This window comes from Mugil cephalus, chromosome 19, assembly GCF_022458985.1.
Source record: "Mugil cephalus isolate CIBA_MC_2020 chromosome 19, CIBA_Mcephalus_1.1, whole genome shotgun sequence".
Taxonomy (NCBI): Eukaryota; Metazoa; Chordata; class Actinopteri; order Mugiliformes; family Mugilidae; genus Mugil; species Mugil cephalus.
The window spans coordinates 22,468,187-22,490,271 of record NC_061788.1 but is presented as its reverse complement, the minus strand read 5'-3'; the positions used below and the strand labels follow the sequence as shown (position 1 = coordinate 22,490,271).

Genomic DNA, 22,085 nt, shown 5'->3' with positions numbered 1-22,085 from the left:
ATGAGGGGGTCCTCGAAGGTTTTTCCATCGTAAGGCTCCAAAAAGTTTGAGAACCCCTGGTGTACAGTATGTCCGTCTAAAGATTTATAGATATGCACAGACACATCCTTAGTTATACAGAGCCACACCGGGGAGTTTTGTACAGATATATAGACACAGCTGGACCTCTTCAGAGATACTGTACACTAAAGCTGGTCCGTCAGTGTCTGTCAGCTCAAGAACACTTTGGCATGGGGTATGTTCTGTTCTGTGGACCTAACTGATAATGCTCTGGTTCGTGGACAACCTGTTCTACCTACTGAGCCACAGTGATTCACTGATCAGCCCAGGTTGTGGTCGTCCTACCATTCTTTGTTTTTTCTACGTCTTGAGGAATTATCTAACGTGGGACTTGTGTTCATACACATTTGACAGTAAGTGAAAGGGAAATATTGGAACAATGATATCCTCTGTCTAGTATGTAGAAAAAGATAGATTCCCGAGTCTGCATTGTGGAGGTCTCTGGTGAGGGACCAGTATCTGTCTACTAGCAGATTTGAGAAAAGCAGACTAAATATCTATTTTTCAGGAGGAAAAGATACCAGGAATGAGGTAGAGTAAAGGCCCTGAAGTTTTTTCTGAGTGGATCCTGAGTTCTGAGAAGCCTTGGGTAGGAGTGAAAAGCCAGTCACACGGAGGTGGGAATGGAGTGGTAATAATGAGGAAATTGTCAAGAAGATAAAGCACATAAGGCAGCTCAGTCAAACTTACGTATCCTGGGCAGCAGGCGGCACCATGTTGTGAGTTTGGAGCCAGAGTCTACATAGTACTGTCTTAGAGTGGAGCTGCGTAATCAATGACCCAGTTGTGTGTGTCATGGGAAGAAAGTATATTATAAACTTCTTTTTACTCAAGCATTTACTAATGTCTATCGCGAATGTCTCTTTGACCACTATGGCTAGCATGGTGTAAACTGAGTTTGAAACATGCAGAGTAAAGGTTGTGACACATGTGTCAAGAATAATTACTATGTCGGGGTGGAAACCATGGGTGAACCCATTTATAAGGATATTAGACTATCAGGACAATTTTGCAGGAATAAATTAGGATCTTTTTCTTGACAGGTGTGCCGTGGTGCTTTGTTAGTCATCCTGCTGATGCGATTGGAATGTGGTACTATGTCACGTGGTGCCACCACATTATGAGCAGGTGTGCTAGAGTGTGCAGTTTGAAAGGGAACAGCCCAGATGGTTAAAGTAGTTGTACAGCACCCCCCAAGGAGTTCTAACTTGAGTTTTAACTTTTAATCCTCTAACTTTTATTCTCTGTTATTTCCACTTTCCTATGAGTGAATATTGGTTGGATGTAGCAAACATGTGACCAGCTCAGAACCAATCAGCACAGTGGGATAGCTCAGACGGTCCATTCTCTAGTTGGCCAGACTCTCTAACATAAGGGTAATCTGATTCTGATTCTGAATACCTTTAATGCTGCTGCATCTATTAATATGCGCTTACACAAACAAGGTTGCTGTCAAATTATCATCTGTTAATATTTATCAAAACTACTTCTGGTTTTGTGCATGGTCTGTAACCATTATGAGATAACATTTTTTTCATGTTGTTTTTGGGAGAATCACATTTACATTGGCATAACTTTTAACACAAGTTTATTTGGCATCTCAAAAAAAACAAAAGAATCAGTAATCTGTGAGTGTCATGCATGTGTTTATCCAAGTGTTGTCATTGAATGTGTCTACCTTGAATCAAACCAACACAATTCCCACATGGTGTGCTGGAGATCCAAGCAGGACGAACTGCACGGACGCAATACATTTTTTTAAAAAAGTACCACATGTATGATGGAATTACATTTTAGTTCATAACCAAATCCATTTACAGTACAGCATGTTTATATCATAGATGGTGTGTAGTTTACATGCACCATCATCACTACTGATGTTTACATATAAATACATTTGCACAGTTATTCCAGGTAACCAGCTAAAGATGCATCTAAACAGGGGGTACTACAAGATATGAAGGAACCATTATGTAATATTATATTCAAGTGCTGTTGGAATAAATGGAAAAGTATAAACAGATGTAATAACTGACAGACTTAAAGAAGTTTGGACAAAAGTGGCCAACTGATATTTTTAAGTAAAGCAAGAAACGGCAAATTAATTATTACAAGGACTTTTAATTCTATACATTGTATGCTGGCAATATGACGTCAAAGTTCATGGGCAAGTTGATGAGTAAGGAAAATAACCATAACTTGGCAAGGCAACCCTACTGTTGCATGTTATAGTCCACATGTCCACATGGAAGAAACAAATCCTTTTATGTAAACAATTTGAGGACTTGGCACCTCTCGGAGGTGGTAAGAGATTGTTGTTTTTTTGTCAAATGTCTTTGTGATGGTAGGTATAGAAACTATAGAGGTAAAAGGTTGCCCATTGAATGGAAGCATGGCAAGGATGCAGAAGCAACTAACACACAATGACTCAGTACAGCACCATGTCTTACACGAGTGGCAACACCTGTTTGAAGACGGCTTGGCTTTGGGTCAGAGTTGCATGAGAGGGCTTGGACACCTTTATAATTGCTTGCAATTCTAGTTAAATCAAAGTGAAAGTCAACTTTATTGTCAATTTCTTTTAGACGTGTACTAGACATACAAAGCAATCAAACTTTTCCTCTAGCCCACGGTGAAAAGTAAAGTGTACAGGCACAATGGAAAATGATGCTGCTCAAGGTTTTGTTGCCGACTCGTACTGCTTATCAATGAGGGAAACCAGCCAGTTGCAAAGGGAAGTGTTGAGCCCCATCTTGTCAAGTTTACAGATGAGTTGTTGCAGGATTATGGTGTTGAATGCTGAGCTAACGGCTATGGATAGCATTCTCACATATTCCTTTGTGTCCAGGTGGGTGAGGGCTGGGTGGAGAGCAGCTGGAGTACATCTCTTGTCAGCCATGGCTTCTGGTTAGGCTGAGTGGTGATATTTTTTGTGTGGGTCACATCATCAATGCACTTATTATATACAAGAAGTCACAGTGTCTGTGTACTCCTCAGTGTCTGTATGGTTGTTGTAAGTGGCTGCCTGCTTAAACATTTCCCAGTCTGTTGTCTCAAAGCAGTCCTGGAGAGCAGTCTGGGTGAGCTGTCTGTTGTTCACTCAGTGCGTTTACATGCAGAGCTTAATCGAGCTATGCTCAAAATTCGACTTTCTGACTACAGTCTTTGTCCCAGTTTACATGCAGCGCAAGAAAATCACTGTTCTCCTCTTCCACACTAGGTGGTGATACGTGTCTTTTCAGCGGGTTAATACCACGTTAATATGGCCCGATTTCCGGTTGACTTATTACGTGATATAATAAACAAGAGTCGTTCATGCGGCAGACTGGCATTTCAAACAACAACCAAACGGATAATAGTAAATTTTTTAATCTTGTACGTAATGTTCGCGCTACTTCTGATGCAGGTAAGATCCGCGCTATCCCTCAGACGGCTCCATTTCTCTTCTTCTTCTACGCCCGGTTTTCTTGGACGTTTTTGTTCCGGGGTCAAACGCCAGCGCAGCGGTCGTGGAGCATGCGCACACGCGTTATCCGATGAAAACTCTGTTTCAATCGCATTATCTGAGTGTCTCAATCGGATAATGAGAACTCAGATTTTAATCAGAGTAACGTGTTTACATGCCCGATTAAGGCAATTATTCGTTTTTTTCACGTACATGTTAACGCACTGACTGATGGCCTGATACAGTTCACAAAATGCTGCATTCTGGTCAGTGCCATTGGGGATGGGAGGGATGTAAACCACGACTAATAAGATTGCAGTAAACTCCCTCAGCAGATAGAAAGGACGGCATATGATCATAAACTCCGCCAGTGGTGAACAGTGTTTGCATACCACCAAAGGATCCCGGCATGGAAGAAAACACAAACCCCACCCCATGGGTCTTTCGTCCCTCTACCAGGGCCCCGTCCACTCAAATGCATGTTAGCTGGTCCAGTTGGACAGAGTCGGGGATGTTGTCGTTTAGTTATGTTTCAGTGAACACAAGCACACAGCAGTTACTCACGTTCTGCTCTGTTGACTCAGCAGTTGTAGATGATACATTTTATTGTCCAGGGATCTTGAGGATGTCTAGCAGAGCCTGTCGACTGTGAATGTTTAGCAGAGCCTGTCGACTGTAAATTTTGAATTCCGGTGTACACAGACGAGACGAACACTCAAAACACAAAACACTTCACTGCATCTGTGCTTTGGTCATTAAATAAAGTTGGCTTAAAATAACAACTGAAATTCATGTTTTGCGTTTGCAGTCAACTAGCATGACTAGCCGTTCAATAGTGTGAGAACTGGCAAGGTGGCTGAAACACTTTTATGTCAAGTGAAGACGTGTGATGGGTTTGTCCTGTGAGTCTTGCCTGTCTGTGGATCTGCGTTTCCAGTGCTTCCTGCTCACACCTTATATAAATAACAGTCTTCTTACAGTTTGTCTTTTTCTCTTCTCTTTTTTCCTGTTTTTCACTTCCTCATACATCCAAACTTTCACTAATTTATTCATTAATTATTTATCTCAAATTATGCTTCTCAAACTCATATTTCTATATATGCATAATCATCTTCGGACATTCATTTCATTGTATGATTGCAAAACACAACCCTTCAGACCCCATGGACCCATCTGAGGATGATCTCTTTCACCTCTATGATAAATACCCCACTCCCATGCCAGACATCAGCGCTCCCATGATCCCCCCAGTGGGGGTCCAGGCAGTGGCTCTGTCCTCGGACTCAGTCCGCATCTCCTGGGCTGACAACTCCATAACCAAGAACCAGAAGACATCTGAAGTCCGGTACTACTCCATCAAGTGGAAGACCAGCTACTCCACCAGTGGAAAGTACAAGGTTAATTCACATAGTAAATCTATGGTGATCGTAAATCACATGGTCTGTGCCCATGACTCGACTCATGCATCAGGTGGAACATGATTTTAACTGTAACCAAGCAGGATTTTAGACCCTGGTTTGAGGTCACCCCCAAGACTGAAGGTTTAAACACTGAATTTTCAGATTTACAATTAGTCCAAAAACGGAAATGAAAGCTCCTTATGGCAGCAGAAACCACAGGATAAATAAATAATCACATGGGTAAGAGTATTTTCTTAGAAAATATATTTGGAGCTTGTACTTGACTTGGAACTTATCTGCTTTGACCTTTGGAGCTCAACTTAGTGCTTGTTGACGTTTTTTGGAATTTTTCATCAAACTTGACTTATTGTACTTACTTGTGTACTACCTACCTACCTTAACCTAGTACTTGATTTGATATTTACTTGTCAATTTGTCATTTATTGCAATTGAAATGAATAGAAATGAATGAAATGCTTGTTGTAAATGTATTTTCTTGTCCACCTCAAAGTGTGATTCTAGTTTCTTCTGAACAAGATGTATTGAGTAGAAAAATATTTTTTTCTACATCACACCAAAAAAGTAACCATTGTCTTTGTGCTTCCAGGAATTTACAGGCACACCTTTCTCTGCTGTCTGTATCTGCTTGTTTTGTTGTTTTTTTAAAAGTAGTTGTAGTCTTGCGTCCTGCAGTGTAAATCTTAAAACTTCTAAACTTCTACAAATACTGTATGTCATGTGTCTAGTCTGCAGACACCACAGCGCTCAGCCACACTGTCACCGGTCTCAAACCAAACACCATGTACGAGTTTGCTGTTATGGTAACCAAAGGTCGCAAGTCAAGCACCTGGAGTATGACTGCACACGCCACGACATATGAAGCGGGTACATCTCTCAAACACATGCTACATATCTGACTGCAAGGATCCCATTGCCATGACTCACACCCCAGCCCCCAACCCTTATTTTAAACAACCCTTCAATGTCACACTTTAACTTTCATCAAGCTAAATGCACAAGTTCAGTTTTAAAAACTGCTTTCTTTCTTTTTTCTTGTTATCTCTGCGTCAACCACTGAAAGCTCCTAGTTCTGCACCCAAAGATTTGACAGTGATTAGTCGTGAAGGGCGTCCTCGTGCCATTTTGGTTAGCTGGCAACCACCTATGGAGGCTAATGGAAGAATCACAGGTGAGGATTCATTCAAACACAGCATCACTGCAGCTGCAGTATACAACTGCAGTGATATTCAAATTTTTACAGTACATGATTGTACTTGTATGATTGTTTTTGATTTTGATGATTTTGTCTTTACAATGTCTGAAATTCGACCAAAAACCAAATGTTTGTTTAAGAGGTCCGGACTTTGATTGTCTCTGTGTATGCAAAACACACAAACATGAACATAAATATGCCATCCGTCTGTGTTCAGTTTAGCGGGTCAAACATGTTAACGCCAACACATTTATACAGAGTCTTTGTTTACTTAGTTGCTTTTTCTAACTGTTAGATTAACTATTTCTGCCATCGGCAGTAAAAATTGTAATAACCTACTTATGTTAACCATGCAATTGTCCATGAATTAGCATTTATTCACTTTAGCATGGCTGAAGAACTTAAATGTTGTGGTGTTCCGTCGTTGATGATGTCAAGGTAGTGACATCATCAACGACTAGTCAATATTAACTCAACTTCCACCACATAATTGTCAGTCAACCACCACATAGATTTCATTGTTGCAAAGCATTACTTTCTACTTTCTACTGGTTAATAGTTATTCAGCATAATAGTTGTTCAATCCCTAGTGTACAGCTGTATATACTCGTTGTATTCAAGATTCAAGATCACGTTATTGGTCCCCACAGGGAAATGTTTAATCCAAGAGTCCCAAGATCGGAAAGAACATATATGAACCAGACATAAGAATAAAAATAAAATAAAATGAAATAATCTTAAAAATAGAATAAGAATGAGGTAGTAAAGAATTACAAAAAAATCTACAGTCCAATTTACATGAGTTATACAGTATAAGCGTTTATATACAAACATTAGATATAAAGACATTTTAGCCTAAGTGTCTCAGTGTGGATCCAAAGTGTCTCAATGTGAGGTTAGATAAAGTGTCTCGTCTGCAGACATGCAACAGCCAGTGCAATCAGCCAGGCCATTAAACTGTTAGACCACTAACAGTTACAGTTGTGTATTCTGATGACTGTGTAGATGAATGACCTCCATCCTGCAGCTCAGTGACAGGAGCCGATGTCTGCGGCTCCTTTCCTATCCAGCAAGGACACCCAGGTACTTGTAAGTTTCAACCAGTACCTGGGTGTCCACCTTGATGATATATTGTGGAAGTGACAGTAAATACCACTTGAATCTTAAATCTCAAGCTTGAAGTCACCTATCAAATTAAACCATTGGTGGTGGTGTGCAGGAGCCACTTGTGGCCACTTTGGAGTGACTCCTGGTGATATTTCAAACAAACCTCTATTAATTCTAAACTGGAATCTTAACTGTGTATTTTTAACTAATATGAATGTGTATCTTGTTTTACAATTGTTCTTTTGTATTATTCTGTCTGACTTTGGTAAATACAAGACCATTAAAAAAAATAAAAATTCCTATGATTACTGCTTGTCTGACAGGTTACATCCTGTACTTCACACTGGATAAAAACATGCCAATCGATGACTGGGTGATGGAGTCAATCAGCGGCGACCGGCTAACCCATCAGATAGTGGATCTGCACCTCGATACTGTATACTACTTCAGAATTCAGGCCAAAAACAGCAAAGGAGTTGGCCCTCTGTCTGAGTCCGTCCACTTCAGGACCACCAAAGGTATGTCAGAGTTTGTGATTGAAGATTGAGAACTGTGCTACCTGTATCTGTGCTCACTGTCGTTTTTTGGGGGTTTTTTTTCAGTGGAACATCCAGACAAAATGGCCAATGATCAAGGTAGGACTTTTACACCCTCAAGATGTTGTATAATTAGAAGTCTATATTCATATTTAGTATTCATAATGCCTACAAATAGTTTAGAATCTTTTTAACCTGTCTTCTCATTCATATTTAGATCATGTCTAATTCAAGTCTGACTTTAAATCATCAGAGATCTAATTCATTCTCAGATAATCTCCAATAATCTGTGGTTTCAGCAACAATTTAGTTTTGAAATATCTTTGATCTTAAAATATGTTCTTGTTATTGATAATCTCTGATCTTGAAATCAATGTTAGATCATGTTCAACATCGTAGTATCCCTATTTTTGAAAACAATATACAGTATGTCATTAAGGAAGCGTGACGTTTCTGATTACTGACAACAAACATTATAATACTGCTTAAGCAATCAGTATTCCATTAGATCATACATACTGTATGGATAAATTACAGTTGATGTCCCTTGAATTGTTCCCAAATTTCCTCAGTATTTCAGAAAATGAAGTTGCATTTTGTGTGTGTGTGTGTGTGTGTGTGTGTGTGTGTGTGTGTGTGTGTGTGTGTGTGTGTGTGTGTGTGTGTGTGTGTGTGTGTGTGTTACAGTTGCATTTTTGAACTGTTATAGATTTGTTAACCTAGCCTAAATCAGATTTTTGTAAATTATGAACATGCAACACTTATTGTGACATTGCAGGGATAGACAGAACATGTCAGTGCAATGTTAATTTTATTTCCATGGCAAAAAGGCTCTGGGTTCAAATCCACCAGCCGACTGTGCCCTTTCTGGGTTCTCGCCAAGTAACATCCACATGAATGAATGCCAGGTCCAAAAGTTTCCCAGCAGAACACTGTATTGTCAATGGTTTTAATGTTGTGTTGTGTCCAGTAAGAGTGCAGTTTTATCAAATCAGCTCTGCATATGGTACTAAACAGCTGTACAAAGGTTCCTTATTAAACCTGTATTTAAACTAAATTTGCGTTCTAGAAGACACCAATGAGAAATTTTGACCCCAATTAAGTTGCATGCAAAAAAAACAGAAACTATTTATTTTCATTCTAATCCTAACCCATTCTAGGGCATTTCTTTTTTCTGTTGCTGATATTATTTTTTTTTTTTTGCTCGTCTTCCAGGAGGAGGAGTAGACCACACTTACTGGCCCTCTGACAACAACCTCATTGACAGGAGCAGCATTAATGGTAACATTCAAAGTCTTACTTTTAGGTTCTTTACTTGGCTGCTGCGACAAGACCAAATCTCCTTGCAGCTGAGCTGGTTTGTGCACGCTCATCTGTTCATCAGAATACTTTATTAATCCTTCAAGGAAATTGTTTGTCTGTTGCTAAACAGACAAACAATAATTGTACTTAATTGTACCAATTAATCAAATATTAATACCAATACTAATGTTTTTGTTAATGCTAATATTAATGCTACTACTATAAATAATGGCAGTGGCATAGTACAAATTCTTATTCTTTACCAAATCTATCTTGGGACTACCATGGTAATAGCCTTTCACTGAGGAAGTCTGTTTATGTCATCCTATGCTCGTTTCTGTCAGTAGGTTGTAACATTTTGTGATGTCTCTCTAGTGACTAGAGTTTGAAGATGCAGGTGCCTTTATGACTCATAAAGCATTTCTTATGAAGCATAGTAGTACAGACTTTTACACACATAAAACAAATCTGTAACGCCTCTAATGTTTTATGAAACCCAGTGTGCGCCCACATCATCACACTGCATCCACCGTGTTTTACAGATTATGTCATAGGCTTCAGTTCATGAGCCATTTCAACATTTCTCCATACTTTTTATATCCTGTTGTTTTGATAGAGGTTGACTTTTTTTTCATTTGTCCAGATAAAACTGTTACGGAACTGGTCTGTTTTTTAGATGTTGCTTGGAATAGTATTCCAAGCAATTATTCTTGAGGCCTATTGGAGGCTGTGGCTCAGTCGGTAGAGTGGATTGCCCTCCCACGCCTTTTTCATGTTGCAGAGCTCTCAAGGCTTTCTTGTTATGCACAATATATCAAACAATTGCTCAGCCAAGTGATTTGCAGATGAGTGGTGATATCTTCATCTTCAAATATTATAACCTGGATAATTGGTTCTAGATGTGTTAATGGGTGATAGAAAAGCACTGTGGATTATTTACTGGTCTAAAGAGTTAAGAAAAAAAAAACTCTTTAACATAAGCCTTAGAAACTAGCTTAATGGCTGGCAGATGCCTCCCATATTTTCACTCATGAATTACAAGCTAATTACAATTTTCATACATCTATGGGAACTTACTTTCAATAATTTGCCATAGTGGTAAGCAGACTTTTTCCAATATCGACAACAAAATACATTCATGACAAGTTCCAGGTTACCGCTCAAATATCAGCTTCAACCTTTACCTTAGCGCTGTGGCGGTATAGTAATACTTTTAGCAGACAAAAAGTTTTTAACAAAATTTCTCATATCGGCATAGAGATCTCTGGTCATGGCTATACTGAATCCACAGTAACCACAGGAAGCCCCTGATTGGCCCGATTGAATATCAGTGCCAATCAAAAGTGTTTTTATCCCTTTCTATGCTCTTTGCGCATTCCCACTGTATTGTAAATATTAAATAATTGCTTGCACTGTCTGGAGTGTCCAGCTTGGAATCCTAAATTTCTTGTTCTAAACACAGCTGAAGCTAAATCAGGACAATTCACATTAAATGTGAGACTTAATAACTTAGTAATTTAAAAACTAAAATGAGTTCCTTCACTTCACAGTTCAGATATGCAGTGTTGGAACAGATTTTTGTGTTCATTTGGGAAGTAATCAACCATTGTTTTTAAATGAAAAGAGGAGCAAATGTTAAAATTTTTTTTACACATTACACACAAAAAAATTATTTTAATTAATTTATTTTTCTATATTGGCAGATAAAGACTTACATTATCCTTACAACCTATTTTCAAATGAAAAATTAGAAAAACCTGGTGTTTCAATAATATATCTCCAACATATTTAATAATATCCAATTTTGTTATTTTCACATTTTCTAAAATCCACTCTTTTCTGTATGTATTCCAGAGTCTCCCATTGGTCAGATGCGTCCACCTCATGGCAGCGTCACACCTCAAAAAAACAGCAACCTCCTGGTCATTATTGTGGTTTCTGTGGGTGCCGTCACGTTGCTTGCAGTCGTCATTGTGGTACTCATCTGCACAAGACACTCCTCCGCCCAGCAGAAGAAGTAAGACATTCCATTCATCTGTCTGATGCCCATTAAGCAGTCTTGGTTGTTTATTACCTGAGATTAGTTTGTCTGGAAATTTCCATGGTTGGATTTATAAGCTTATTTACGTGTCTAATTTACATTAGTCAGTATTTTGAGTATCTGTTGGGTCTCAAAGCGCTTTACAGTCACAGACACATCTATCCATTCACACACACAAGGACACACATCTGATATGAAAGGCTGGATGGCAGAGAGTTGTTGACATTTGTGTCAGTGAGGGACAGGAGGACACTGGACAAACTGACTTTCCATGATTTTGTCAGCATCCTTACACTCCCTCAGCTTGACTTTGAGCTGCCACTGAATCCTCTACATCTAAAGTTCATCCTTATCTCCAGATCTGAAAGCCTGCTCTTTCTGGTTCAGCAGATCCTTCAGCTGTTGTCAGGATAACAGTGGACAGCCCTTGTAGAGATTGCTGTATCCTTGTAAAAGTCGATATAGTCCATGATATAGTCTGTCATACTGTCTATATCATTCATCATTCCTATGTGGCTGACAGAGCACTTCCCAGTTGGTGGTCTAGAAGCAGTTCTGCAGTGTCACTAGCCTACTTTCTCCACTTCCTAACTTTGTTACACAAATATTCTCAGGTGTTAAGAGCTGATCAGGTTGTGATCAGGTTGTTAACAGATCAGGTTATGATCTGACTGTCCCGGGGGGGCAGGGCAGCAGAACCATATGCATCCTTTGAAATGACAGACATTTTCACATGTACGCATAGAACCTGCCTCCATCAACCAGTACAAAAAATCAGATTTATTAAGAGTAGTAGTTCTTAATTTCTATGAAAATAACAACTGCATGTGTAGAAATATTTCTCATCACTTCAGAGTTGTCTGTTTTCATTCTCCTTTTTTGTATTGTCCTCTGTAAAGAAAGAGAGCGAGCCACAGTGCCAATAAGAGGAAGGGCAGCCAGAAGGACCTGAGGCCTCCTGACCTCTGGATCCACCATGAAGAGATGGAGATGAAGAACATGGAGAAAGCTCCTAGTGTCGCCCCATCTGGAAGAAATTCACCCATCCAGTCCTGTCAGGACCTCCCCCAGGTGGCACGTTGCCAATCTGAGAGCCAGATGGGCAGCAAAAGTAGTCACTCAGGTATTAAACAGATGGACCTTTGTTATATGATGGTTATTTATTTTCCATTTTACATAACTACTATACATATGTGACATAATATATGTTATCTTTTGTTTTTCTCTATGCCAGAATAATTCCTCCATATTTAATATGAACCTGGATTAAATTACCAGTAAAATAAGAAATATATCCATCCATCCATCCATCCATCCATCCATCCATCCATCCATCCATCCATCCATCCATCCATCAATTCATTTTCCATCCATCCAATAAAGTAAACATATATAAATAATTATCTCAGTGAATTCATATTACCAAGCTCATTTTTTAAATATTCCTATGTTCCAGGAGCAGATACTGATGAAGTGTCCAGTAGTATCTCCACTCTGGAGTGCTCGCTGGCTGCCAGACGGGGAACACGAGGCAAAATGATGATCCCTATGGACTCACAGCCAAGTAACACACGTAAGTCACACAATCACATGTGTAGTTTTTATTTCTTTAGCAACTACTCTGATTGCTGCTGGTGAGAATACTGTTATAAAAGCATTGTTATGAGTTTCCATGCTCTAGTGTTGTTGGTGTTTAAGCTGGTGTCCAGAGCTTCTCCACTTAGAGTTCTATGGAGTGGTTGTAAGTACTCTTTCTGCAATCGTGATGATTCTTTACACTCTTTTCAGGTTCATTCTTTAGAATCTATCATTGTTGTCTTCACAAAACATGTCTTGCCACTTTTGAGGATGCTTTCCTCCTACTTAAGTTTGGGTGATCAACTAATGGCTCAGACCAACTTTGAAAATACAGCTGTTGTTGAGCTTTTATTCTGGGACTGAATTACCCTGAATGTTGAATAAATGTCCTACAGTTTCACTATCAAAACACACTTCTATCATTTTTCCTCCTAAATGGTTAGGGTCGGGACCATGATTCCAAGTGTCATTGTTGCTATGGGTTGGGGGTCCCAGGTATGGTGTAAGAGGTCAGGTGGTATGTGTCTAAGTAACATCCAGATGAATGCCAGGTCCAAAAGTTTACCAGCAGAACATTGCATTGTCACAAGATGTCAGTGATAACTTCTGCTGTCAGTGGCTTTAATCCTAATCAGTGCATAACCTTTACAACAAATTCTGGATTTACCCCAGATACTCCTCACAGCTGAACCTGCTTGGTGAAGTTCCAAAGGGGGACACTTTGGAGAATCCTACTGTGCTATAGAGTAGGGTGTCCACAAAAGTATGATGTCTCCGAAAGAATACTATATACCTGTATACTGTACTTATAGTTTATATAGTATGTGCAGTAGTAGCGCAGGCATGCTTGAATAGCAACAAAGAGCAAGTCCTTTTTTTTTTTTTTAAAGTGTTGGCCACAGCTTGATTTTTTGACTGTTTTGTCAGTATATTTCAACGCTGGGTTGTCTGTGTGTTTCAAGAATTCATCATGTAGGTTGTTCCTGGCATCACAGTCTGGTTTCTCTGTTTCAGCCATGGTGAGTGCCATCCCAGTGCCAGCTCTCGACTCCTCTCAGTATCCTGGTATTCTGCCTTCACCTTCCTGTGGCTTCACTAAGACCAAGTTCAGCCTGAAACCAATGCCTTTTCCAAACCTGACTGTGGACAGAGCATACCCACCAGGTACTTCCCACAAGAATATAACTGGAAAAAAACAAGCAACCCTATTACACAGGCAACAGGTAGATCTGTGAGCTGGCAATAGACTAACAAGAAAGGTTGCTATGGTAGCCTCAGTGTCCTTATAGACATACAGGACGGACATAAAGTTTCTCGTACTGAATCTAAAGTAAACTGAAGACCTTTGTTCAGTGTTATGCACTGACTGTGAAAGTCATGCACTTGACTCAAATCGAAAAATGAATAATATCACTGCAAGAAAAGTGCACAGGAAGATAGTCAGCACAGGGTAAAAGCAAGATATGCCTACAAATGTACCACTGTGTCACTTGTAGTCCTGTGCATACTGCTCAGAAATAATTTTTCAGCGTCTCTATTGATACGAGCGCAGCTACACCTGTGGGTCCTATTGTGTGTATGCTGGCAGGAGTACAAGTAAGTATAACAATGATCCATGTCTGTGTCACTTCAAACCTTCTCTCACTTATTATAACCAAGCAAAATCAAGACTCAGTGTGTTAATGCTGAAATCTGAAATAAACTGATGAACCATTCATTTATACCACTCAATGCAAACTGCATATCTGAACGTGTCTGAAAGAGTAAAATCTGGGCATCTGTGAATTTCTCAGTTCTGAGAAAGGGTTGTTAGCAAATAGAAAACCTGAACTGAAAAATCACATGTCCATTTTTATGCTAAAGCTAGAGCACTTGATCTGACAAAGGTTATTTGCTATAGGAAATATTGCCATATCTTAGACGGGCTTTACACTGTTACCTGAGTGTCCCTGGTGATTAGTGGAGCTGCATACTACTCATCTGTGATTCTGGCCTCATCAACCTGTCCAGTGTTCATTGCTTATAGTTAGCCATTCTTACCTGAATAAAAGTTTATGATTTCCCATTCCCATTCCTCATGGTTAAATATTTCCTTGGCATTGAAGAAGATCAGTACATGTGTGACTGTTCTGTCAAATGTGTGTAAAATACATAATAATGTTATAGAAACACTGTCAGTCCCCTTTAAAATAATTTTGTTCAGGGTTAGCAATCAGTTTCATTTTGAAGACAGGTAACAAAGGTTTTTCTAAGAATTCACAAATCAGCAAACATACTGAACAACAGGAGGCACATAATAGGGGCTCTTTATCCTTTTTATGTAGATCTGCCTGTGCCTTAGTCTGGGGTAACGTCCTTTGGTTAACAATATCAGTGGTAATGGTGGTGGATGGTTGTAATCCTTTATAATGATCAATTGTACTACTTCTTGGTGCTTGGTTCTCAGGGGTAACAGCACCTGAAAAGTTAGAAATCAGTAATGGCTCACTAGAAGGAAGAGGGTGGTGTAGAAGGTTAAAAGAGAGCAAGTGAGTGCTCTTGGGATTTAAGGCTCTGGATCTTTTAAAGCATCTTTAGACAATTTGAATTAACCACCAGGTTTTCTATTTGTACATTACAATTATATGGTATTGGACATGTGGGTAATGGTAATGGGTCTGAGAGCATTGCCTTTATTCTTATACGTAAATACCCAATGCAAGAGTGTCAGTTTTCACTGAATAGTTTGAAGTAGATTCAAGATCTGTTCTCAGCAACTACTAAATCCTTAAAGTTTGGTGAAAGAGATTAAAATTTGTGAATTCATTACTTTAAATTATTTTTAAACTATAACTATATTGATGACTGTTTCCTGATGCTGATGGGACTGTTATTGGAATCTATTGTAGACTATACAAATGAATTGATTTCCCTTACAACCACGTATTTATATTACTCAAAGATTTGAAGGTATTACTTATTACTTACTTACAAAGAACTAAAGCATGAATACAAATATAACTCATTACTGTCTTTGTCATTGTAGATTTTATGTCTTTTTCCAAATGAGTGCTTACTCTTTGCAGATGGTGCTGATCCAGACTAATTGGATATCAATGTCCCCACTCCAAAACATTCACTAACATCTCCTCCCATAAACTGGTTTTACCTCCCTCCATCTTTCCGAACTTCATTCCTTCATCCACTCCTATCTTCTCCTTGCCCTCAGACACCTCCAGCAGTCCCCTCCTCCAGCAGCAGCCTTCTCCTCAACAGACTACTCCGCTCCTCCTCGGTTCCTCTGCCCTGCCCGGGGAGCACGTTCCCACGGTTGGCCCAGTCCCGGGTGCCTCTGCTGCCACCACTGCCACTGAGGAGGCCCTCGCATGTAACAGTCAGAACATACCCACAGCCTGTATAAGGCCGACGCACCCACTACGGAGCTTCACCAACCCTCTGCTGTCGCAACCTGTTGGGACAATTGATCCCAAAGTGCACATTTCTGTAATGCCGCAGTCTAGTGAGTACAGCTGATGTGTCTCATAACTGATTGTTTTACAATTCCAAGATTAAGAAGCTGAGTTGACCTATTTTATATTCCTTTTCATTGATAGCCACCCAATTACAAGAAATTGTTATTTGGAAGACATGTAATTCCACTGCCTGTCCATTTGTTTGATTTTAATATATTTTAGGTGCATTGAACCTGATTGTCTTTGTGTATATTATATATATATATATATAATATATATATATATATATGTATATATATACAGTATATATATATATATATATATATATATAATATATATATATATATATACTGAAGTGAGATGAATTTATTTTGAGGAATATTTGGCAAAGAACGAAACATAGGATCAGACATAGTGTAAAGTTACTGAAAATGAGCTATAACAGTGGATACAAATATGTGTGCGTCTCTTAAGATCTGGTTTGAAATAATCTCAAACAATCCTCTGGAGGCTTATAGTAAGGAACACCAATAGACTGAATCTGAATGATCCAGAATTTAAACCAGTTTGGACAAAATGAAGTGAACATCAGATGTACAGGCTCTAGAGATACTGAATAGTTGTTCAAATTAATGCCAATTGCAAGTTAAAAAAACAAAAACAACAACCAAAGCAATAACCAAACAATGACTGAGGACAACAATACCTAGTTTGGAATTTGGAAAAGAAAATGAATGTCTCTAATTGACCTGATTTAATGTGACTGAATGAAACTGAGTAAACTGATGACTGCTCTTGATCAGCTTTCAGTCATCTCAAAAAATGCAGATTCTTGACAGATGTTTGTTCAGGAAATACTCGTGTCAGATATATCATTAGAAATCCAACTAGTATCTTTCAATTCGTGTGTACATGCAGATTTATCATTAGATTTATTTTTAGGTCATCAATTACTGCAAAGAAAGCATGGTGTAAAATGATAGACATCACATTCTGTGATTCCATAATATTTTAATATTATGTATCATTGTGGGATGACAATCTTCCCTTTTTTTGTCTAGGTGCAAGCCACCCCACACCCCAGGTGAAGACGGCTTCTGTGGGCCAGGCCAATAAAGCTCGCTCTCCTCTTCTGCCTGTTTCAGTACCTACAGCACCAGACCTATCAGAAGAGGAAAGAACGAAACTAGCAGAGGATTCAGCCACCAACGTAAGTCTGAAAGGAAAAAGTGCTATGAGACAAGTATCACAACACAGACATACAAATGCAGTGAGTATCCATGCCCAATAATGGCAGGCTCATGGCAGAAGTAAAATATGACAAAATTTCGTTTTGTCATTTTTTTGTCACTGAAAATTGTTATTTTGTTAGTGTCCATTTATATTTGGGACTCGTTATAGTCTCTCGTGAAAAGTGGACGAGGTGTTTTTCTTTATCTTCATAGTCTTGTTCACTTTTAACCAATGTTTTATAAAACAATAAAGTTTTTTTTAGGGTTTTTTCATGGGAAAAAAAATAATAATATAGGACAAAAGCTCTATTCACACAGGATGAGTTTTAACTGAGGAATTTAAAAGTAAAAATTACACCACAAATAACTTACTGTTAAACTACAACTAACGGTACAACTACAACTTCCTTATGGGCATAAATATTGGGACATCGACACAACTTTCATCTTTAACTGCAGACTTTCAGCTTTAATTGGAGGATATTTAGTCAGGTTAGGGTTATAACAGTTTGTATATGTGCCTCACACTTTTTAAGGGACCAAAAGTAATGGAACAATTTAACAATCATAAATCAAACTTTCCCTTTTTAACACTTGCTTGCAAATCCTTTGCAGTCGATTATACACGTATTATATGTTACGTATTATTAACATTCTGGACAACCTAGGTGTGATTGATTCTAAAAGACATGTCATTTTAAATTTAATGTAATGTAAATTAGTTCAAAGAGGTCATAGGGAAAAAAGCAATCCAAATATATATTAAGTGGTACTGACATTTCTAACATCATTGCACATGACAACGCATCTTTGACTGTTGTGGGAAGTACAAATTCTTTGGTAACGGTTTTATTTGTAAGGTAAAAAAGGAATTATGACTGAGAGCTAACTGAGTACAAGGCTACACAAAGGTATGACCTTATCACTTATGATTAATAGAAAAAAAACTCATATTCATATCTGGGAAGGTTCTCAGAAAGGAAGAAAGGCAACTGGATTCGTAGAGTTTCTTGAAGACGTTTTGCCATTCATTCAAGTAGATTCTTTAGTTCTAAAAGACTGGCGAGGAGCTCACGTTTACATTGGCACATCTGTAGGTGCCATCAGAAACATGCTTGACTTGTGTCTGTTAACAACCAGATCCCTACCTGTCGTTGGAGGACACTGTTTTGACCTTGTCCTCTTTTCTCCAATGAATGGTGCTCTAACAATTTATAATCAGTCAAGACGCTCCAGTCTCAAGTCTCACCTTGTCTTACCCATTTGATTCCTTAAAATTAATTTACACCTACTTCTAATACTACTAATGTTTACAGAAACCCAGCCTGCCCCCTACTCCTAAATTACAGACAACAACTCTACAAGTCCAGTTGCCTTTCGTTAAATCTTTTTGGACATACACATAGTTTGTTTTCATCTAAATAATGATATAATCATAATAAATCCTATTTCACAAATCTTACTGACCTGTAAAAGTTCTGTGTTTTTGTCTTTTAGGTTTATGAACAGGATGACCTGTCAGAGCAGATGGCCAGTCTAGAAGGGTTGATGAAGCAACTCAATGCCATTACCGGCTCTGCCTTTTAACTTCTAACCCAATCACATCTGTGAAGGTTCTCTGTCATCCAGGTCATGGTACCTGCTACCTGTTTTGTCATTCTGGGTTTTAGGATGCCTTCATGGAATCAGACTTCAGTTTGGGCTGGGTTGAATTTTTTTTGTTTGTTTGTTTGTTTGTTTGTTTGTTTTTTGGTTTCTACTGATTTCATCTAGTATCTACTGGAAACCGGACATGCATACTACAGCACCACCATATCAACTGGACTAATGTTGAGGGGCTTCTTAGAGAAGTAAAACTGAAAAAAAAAACCCTTCAAACTCAAACACTAAAACTAGAAAAACTCAATGATTAATGTCTCAACTCAGTGATATGGGAAGAAGGAATTATCAAAGCAACAGAAGATAAAGAGACCCCTTCTGTTTCTCTTATTTGTGGTATTTATTAGTACCCTCCTCTTGAGTTCTCTGCTCAGTTACTGTGACTGTACCTCATTTATTTTTCATGATCACTGTTAGAAGTGCTCATTTTGTCTTTTGTTTTAGTTGTTGTTTGATATCCCAGATTTCTAAGTCTACAGGATGTGTAAATGGTTTGAAGAATTAAACAGAACCTACAGTGGGAAACAGAAAACTCAGCCACCAAAGTTCCACTCAACTATTTTTTGTGGTTCTGAACCTGCGTGTTGTGGCAGCGTGAGGTGATCCTCTCCAGGATTTCTTTTCTATTTTCTTCAGTAACTCTTTAGTACCTCTCTCCAGCAAAGCGGTATGACGTCACAGAACCAGCCATCATCCATAACATGTGTAGCCATTCCACCTCTTTGATCTTGAGATAAAAAAATAAACTTATTAAAATTTTGAGGAATCTGTAAGACTGATCTTTATTAAAACTTCAAACTGCAAAGGCTATGATGCTTCTCTTTAGGTCACGTCATTACTCTCTATTACCTATAAAGACTTATTTCATTCTCATCCTGGAAAGCTTGTTTTTACTTTCTTTGCTTTTGCTGGTCTAAGTACATCTCTGTTCCAAACATTGACTGGAAATCTGAGAAAGTTATTGTCTTTACATAACAAATGTTAATTGAAATCTGGAGCTGGATTGATGAGACCAATGACATCCTAAACTAAAGTCATTTTTGTCTTTACCATGAACGTGTTGACATGAACAAATTCCTATAGACTCTTTAACTTGACTCAGTTTGTCATTATGTATGATGTATTGTATACATATCAAATTAGATATTAGATTCAGTGCAGTGTTGCACACTGTTTAGAGAACTAAAGAAAGGCTCTGTTCCCAGAAAGGAAGTGTACAAAAGATTAGTAAAGCTTTTTACCGATGTTCATGATCACAAGACAATTATTCTTGGATCGAGGTCTAAATTATCATAAGATAATATCACAAAAACAGATAACAGTTTGTTATTTTGAGATAACAAGATTAAGCTGTATACTACAGTATGATATTCACAACAAGCCACAAGAAAGCTCGATCATCTATTGAGAAGGTGTTACAGCTACACGATTTTGTTATTATTACTGTGGAACAGTTAAGGCTAATGAACTCTAATGTTTAAAATTCATTTTTGACTTTTTAAATATTTCAGTATGTACTTGGCTGAATGTGTGTTGTGTTTTTACATGCTTTTGATGAATTCATATTTATTTTTCGTAAAAAGAGAACACTCACATATGTCTGTCAGCCACATGGGAAAATTGTAAAACAGACAGCTTCATTTCAGAAGGTTTTTATACAAAAGAGAAAAAACATAAACGCATAATGCATATTTGACAAAGTATATTTTTGCATTTGCATTGTGTTTTTACGAATCATCTTCTACACAGAGCTAAACATAGCAAAAATGTTTTACTTACAGCCATTAAGTACATCAAACTGTGAAATTCATTCAAAATTCCATGAGTAATTGGTCTTAATGTAAGTGGGGTGAAGCAAACGTGTTACAGTGGGGCAACTGAACCTTCAGAATTTGTGTTTCCACATGAGGTCAAGAACACAGTGCAAAGACCACAGGGTTAGTCTTTCAGATCAACCAGATTTGGATTGAGAACTTGAACCAGAATGAGATAAGATGTGTTAGAGATGTTTTTTCTTCTCTACAAAACTCCTGACAAGCAGAAATGACATAAAAACTCTTAAGAAATTACGCATTTCATTCGTTAGAATCATTATAGACGCTTATTTTTAGTGCATTGACCTTAATTTGACTAACTTTGCATTAACAAAGCAAATGTTGAGTTGACTGCTTCTAGCAAACATGTGAGGGATGGCTACAGCAGTTAGATCACACCAAATATGTGGGGTAATGGTTCACCTGACCATGGTGTCTAGTGACTGAATAATGATAAACCAACTACTTAAAACTGCTTCAGACAGATGATCCATGTCAATTGTCGTTTGTTTAGTTTTACTTTAGTACCATTACATCATGTGTCCAGGGGCCAGGACTATTCCAAAAACAGTCATAGATGCCCTAAAATTGAGATTGATATTTTGGAGTAACCCCCTGAACCATGCTTTTGAGTTTGTAACAAAAGAACTCAACTAATACTTACATGGCATCACACATACTTGTCATCTAAACTTGTGTTGAGGCTTTGCTGGACTATTTGCATCTAGTATTTGTACCATAACATGACACATGTTTGTTTTTTTGCCTAGAAAACTTTAGTAAGTTCTTATTTAACCGTGATGGTCTAATAACCGTAAGGTAAAGTTACTGTTTCTTTCAACCAGGTCAATTTTCCATTGATGTGGTTTTAAACGCAGGAACTAGTCACCTGAAATGGCCACTATGCCACTAAGATACTAAGGATATTTGCTGGTTGAACTGGTTACTGATGTATTCCTCCACATATGCCAGATTATTTACATGTGTGAACTTAATATTTCTTCTGTTCTCATCCAAGACCATCATGGAGGTTTTCCAACTCTGTTATCAACAAGTCCCATCTTTGCAGCAAAGGTATTCCTCCTCAGTCAGGAGTAGAATTCACCAGAACAGTTTCCGAACAGTTGGCCTAGTATTTCACTGTGTTCTGTTGTCTGTCTATATCATTATCATTCTCTGTCTCTTTCATTTGATTTAGCTCATTGTCTGTGTACTCTAATAAATAAGGTTGACCATCAAACTGGAA

General features: G+C 38.3%; 1 protein-coding gene across 1 annotated transcript in view; it reads left to right on the top strand.

The window, feature by feature from the left end:
• dcc (DCC netrin 1 receptor) overlaps positions 1-22,085 on the top strand; it is an 88,195-nt gene extending 66,110 nt beyond the window's left edge. The window contains exons 17-29 of the mRNA XM_047570186.1: positions 4,664-4,902; positions 5,652-5,790; positions 5,987-6,094; positions 7,549-7,743; positions 7,828-7,860; positions 8,977-9,042; positions 10,918-11,080; positions 12,004-12,227; positions 12,561-12,677; positions 13,697-13,846; positions 15,891-16,181; positions 17,196-17,344; positions 18,864-22,085. Coding sequence (XP_047426142.1) covers positions 4,664-4,902; positions 5,652-5,790; positions 5,987-6,094; positions 7,549-7,743; positions 7,828-7,860; positions 8,977-9,042; positions 10,918-11,080; positions 12,004-12,227; positions 12,561-12,677; positions 13,697-13,846; positions 15,891-16,181; positions 17,196-17,344; positions 18,864-18,953 — 1,964 coding nt within the window. The 3' untranslated portion in view covers positions 18,954-22,085. The remainder of the gene's footprint in view (positions 1-4,663; positions 4,903-5,651; positions 5,791-5,986; positions 6,095-7,548; positions 7,744-7,827; positions 7,861-8,976; positions 9,043-10,917; positions 11,081-12,003; positions 12,228-12,560; positions 12,678-13,696; positions 13,847-15,890; positions 16,182-17,195; positions 17,345-18,863) is intronic.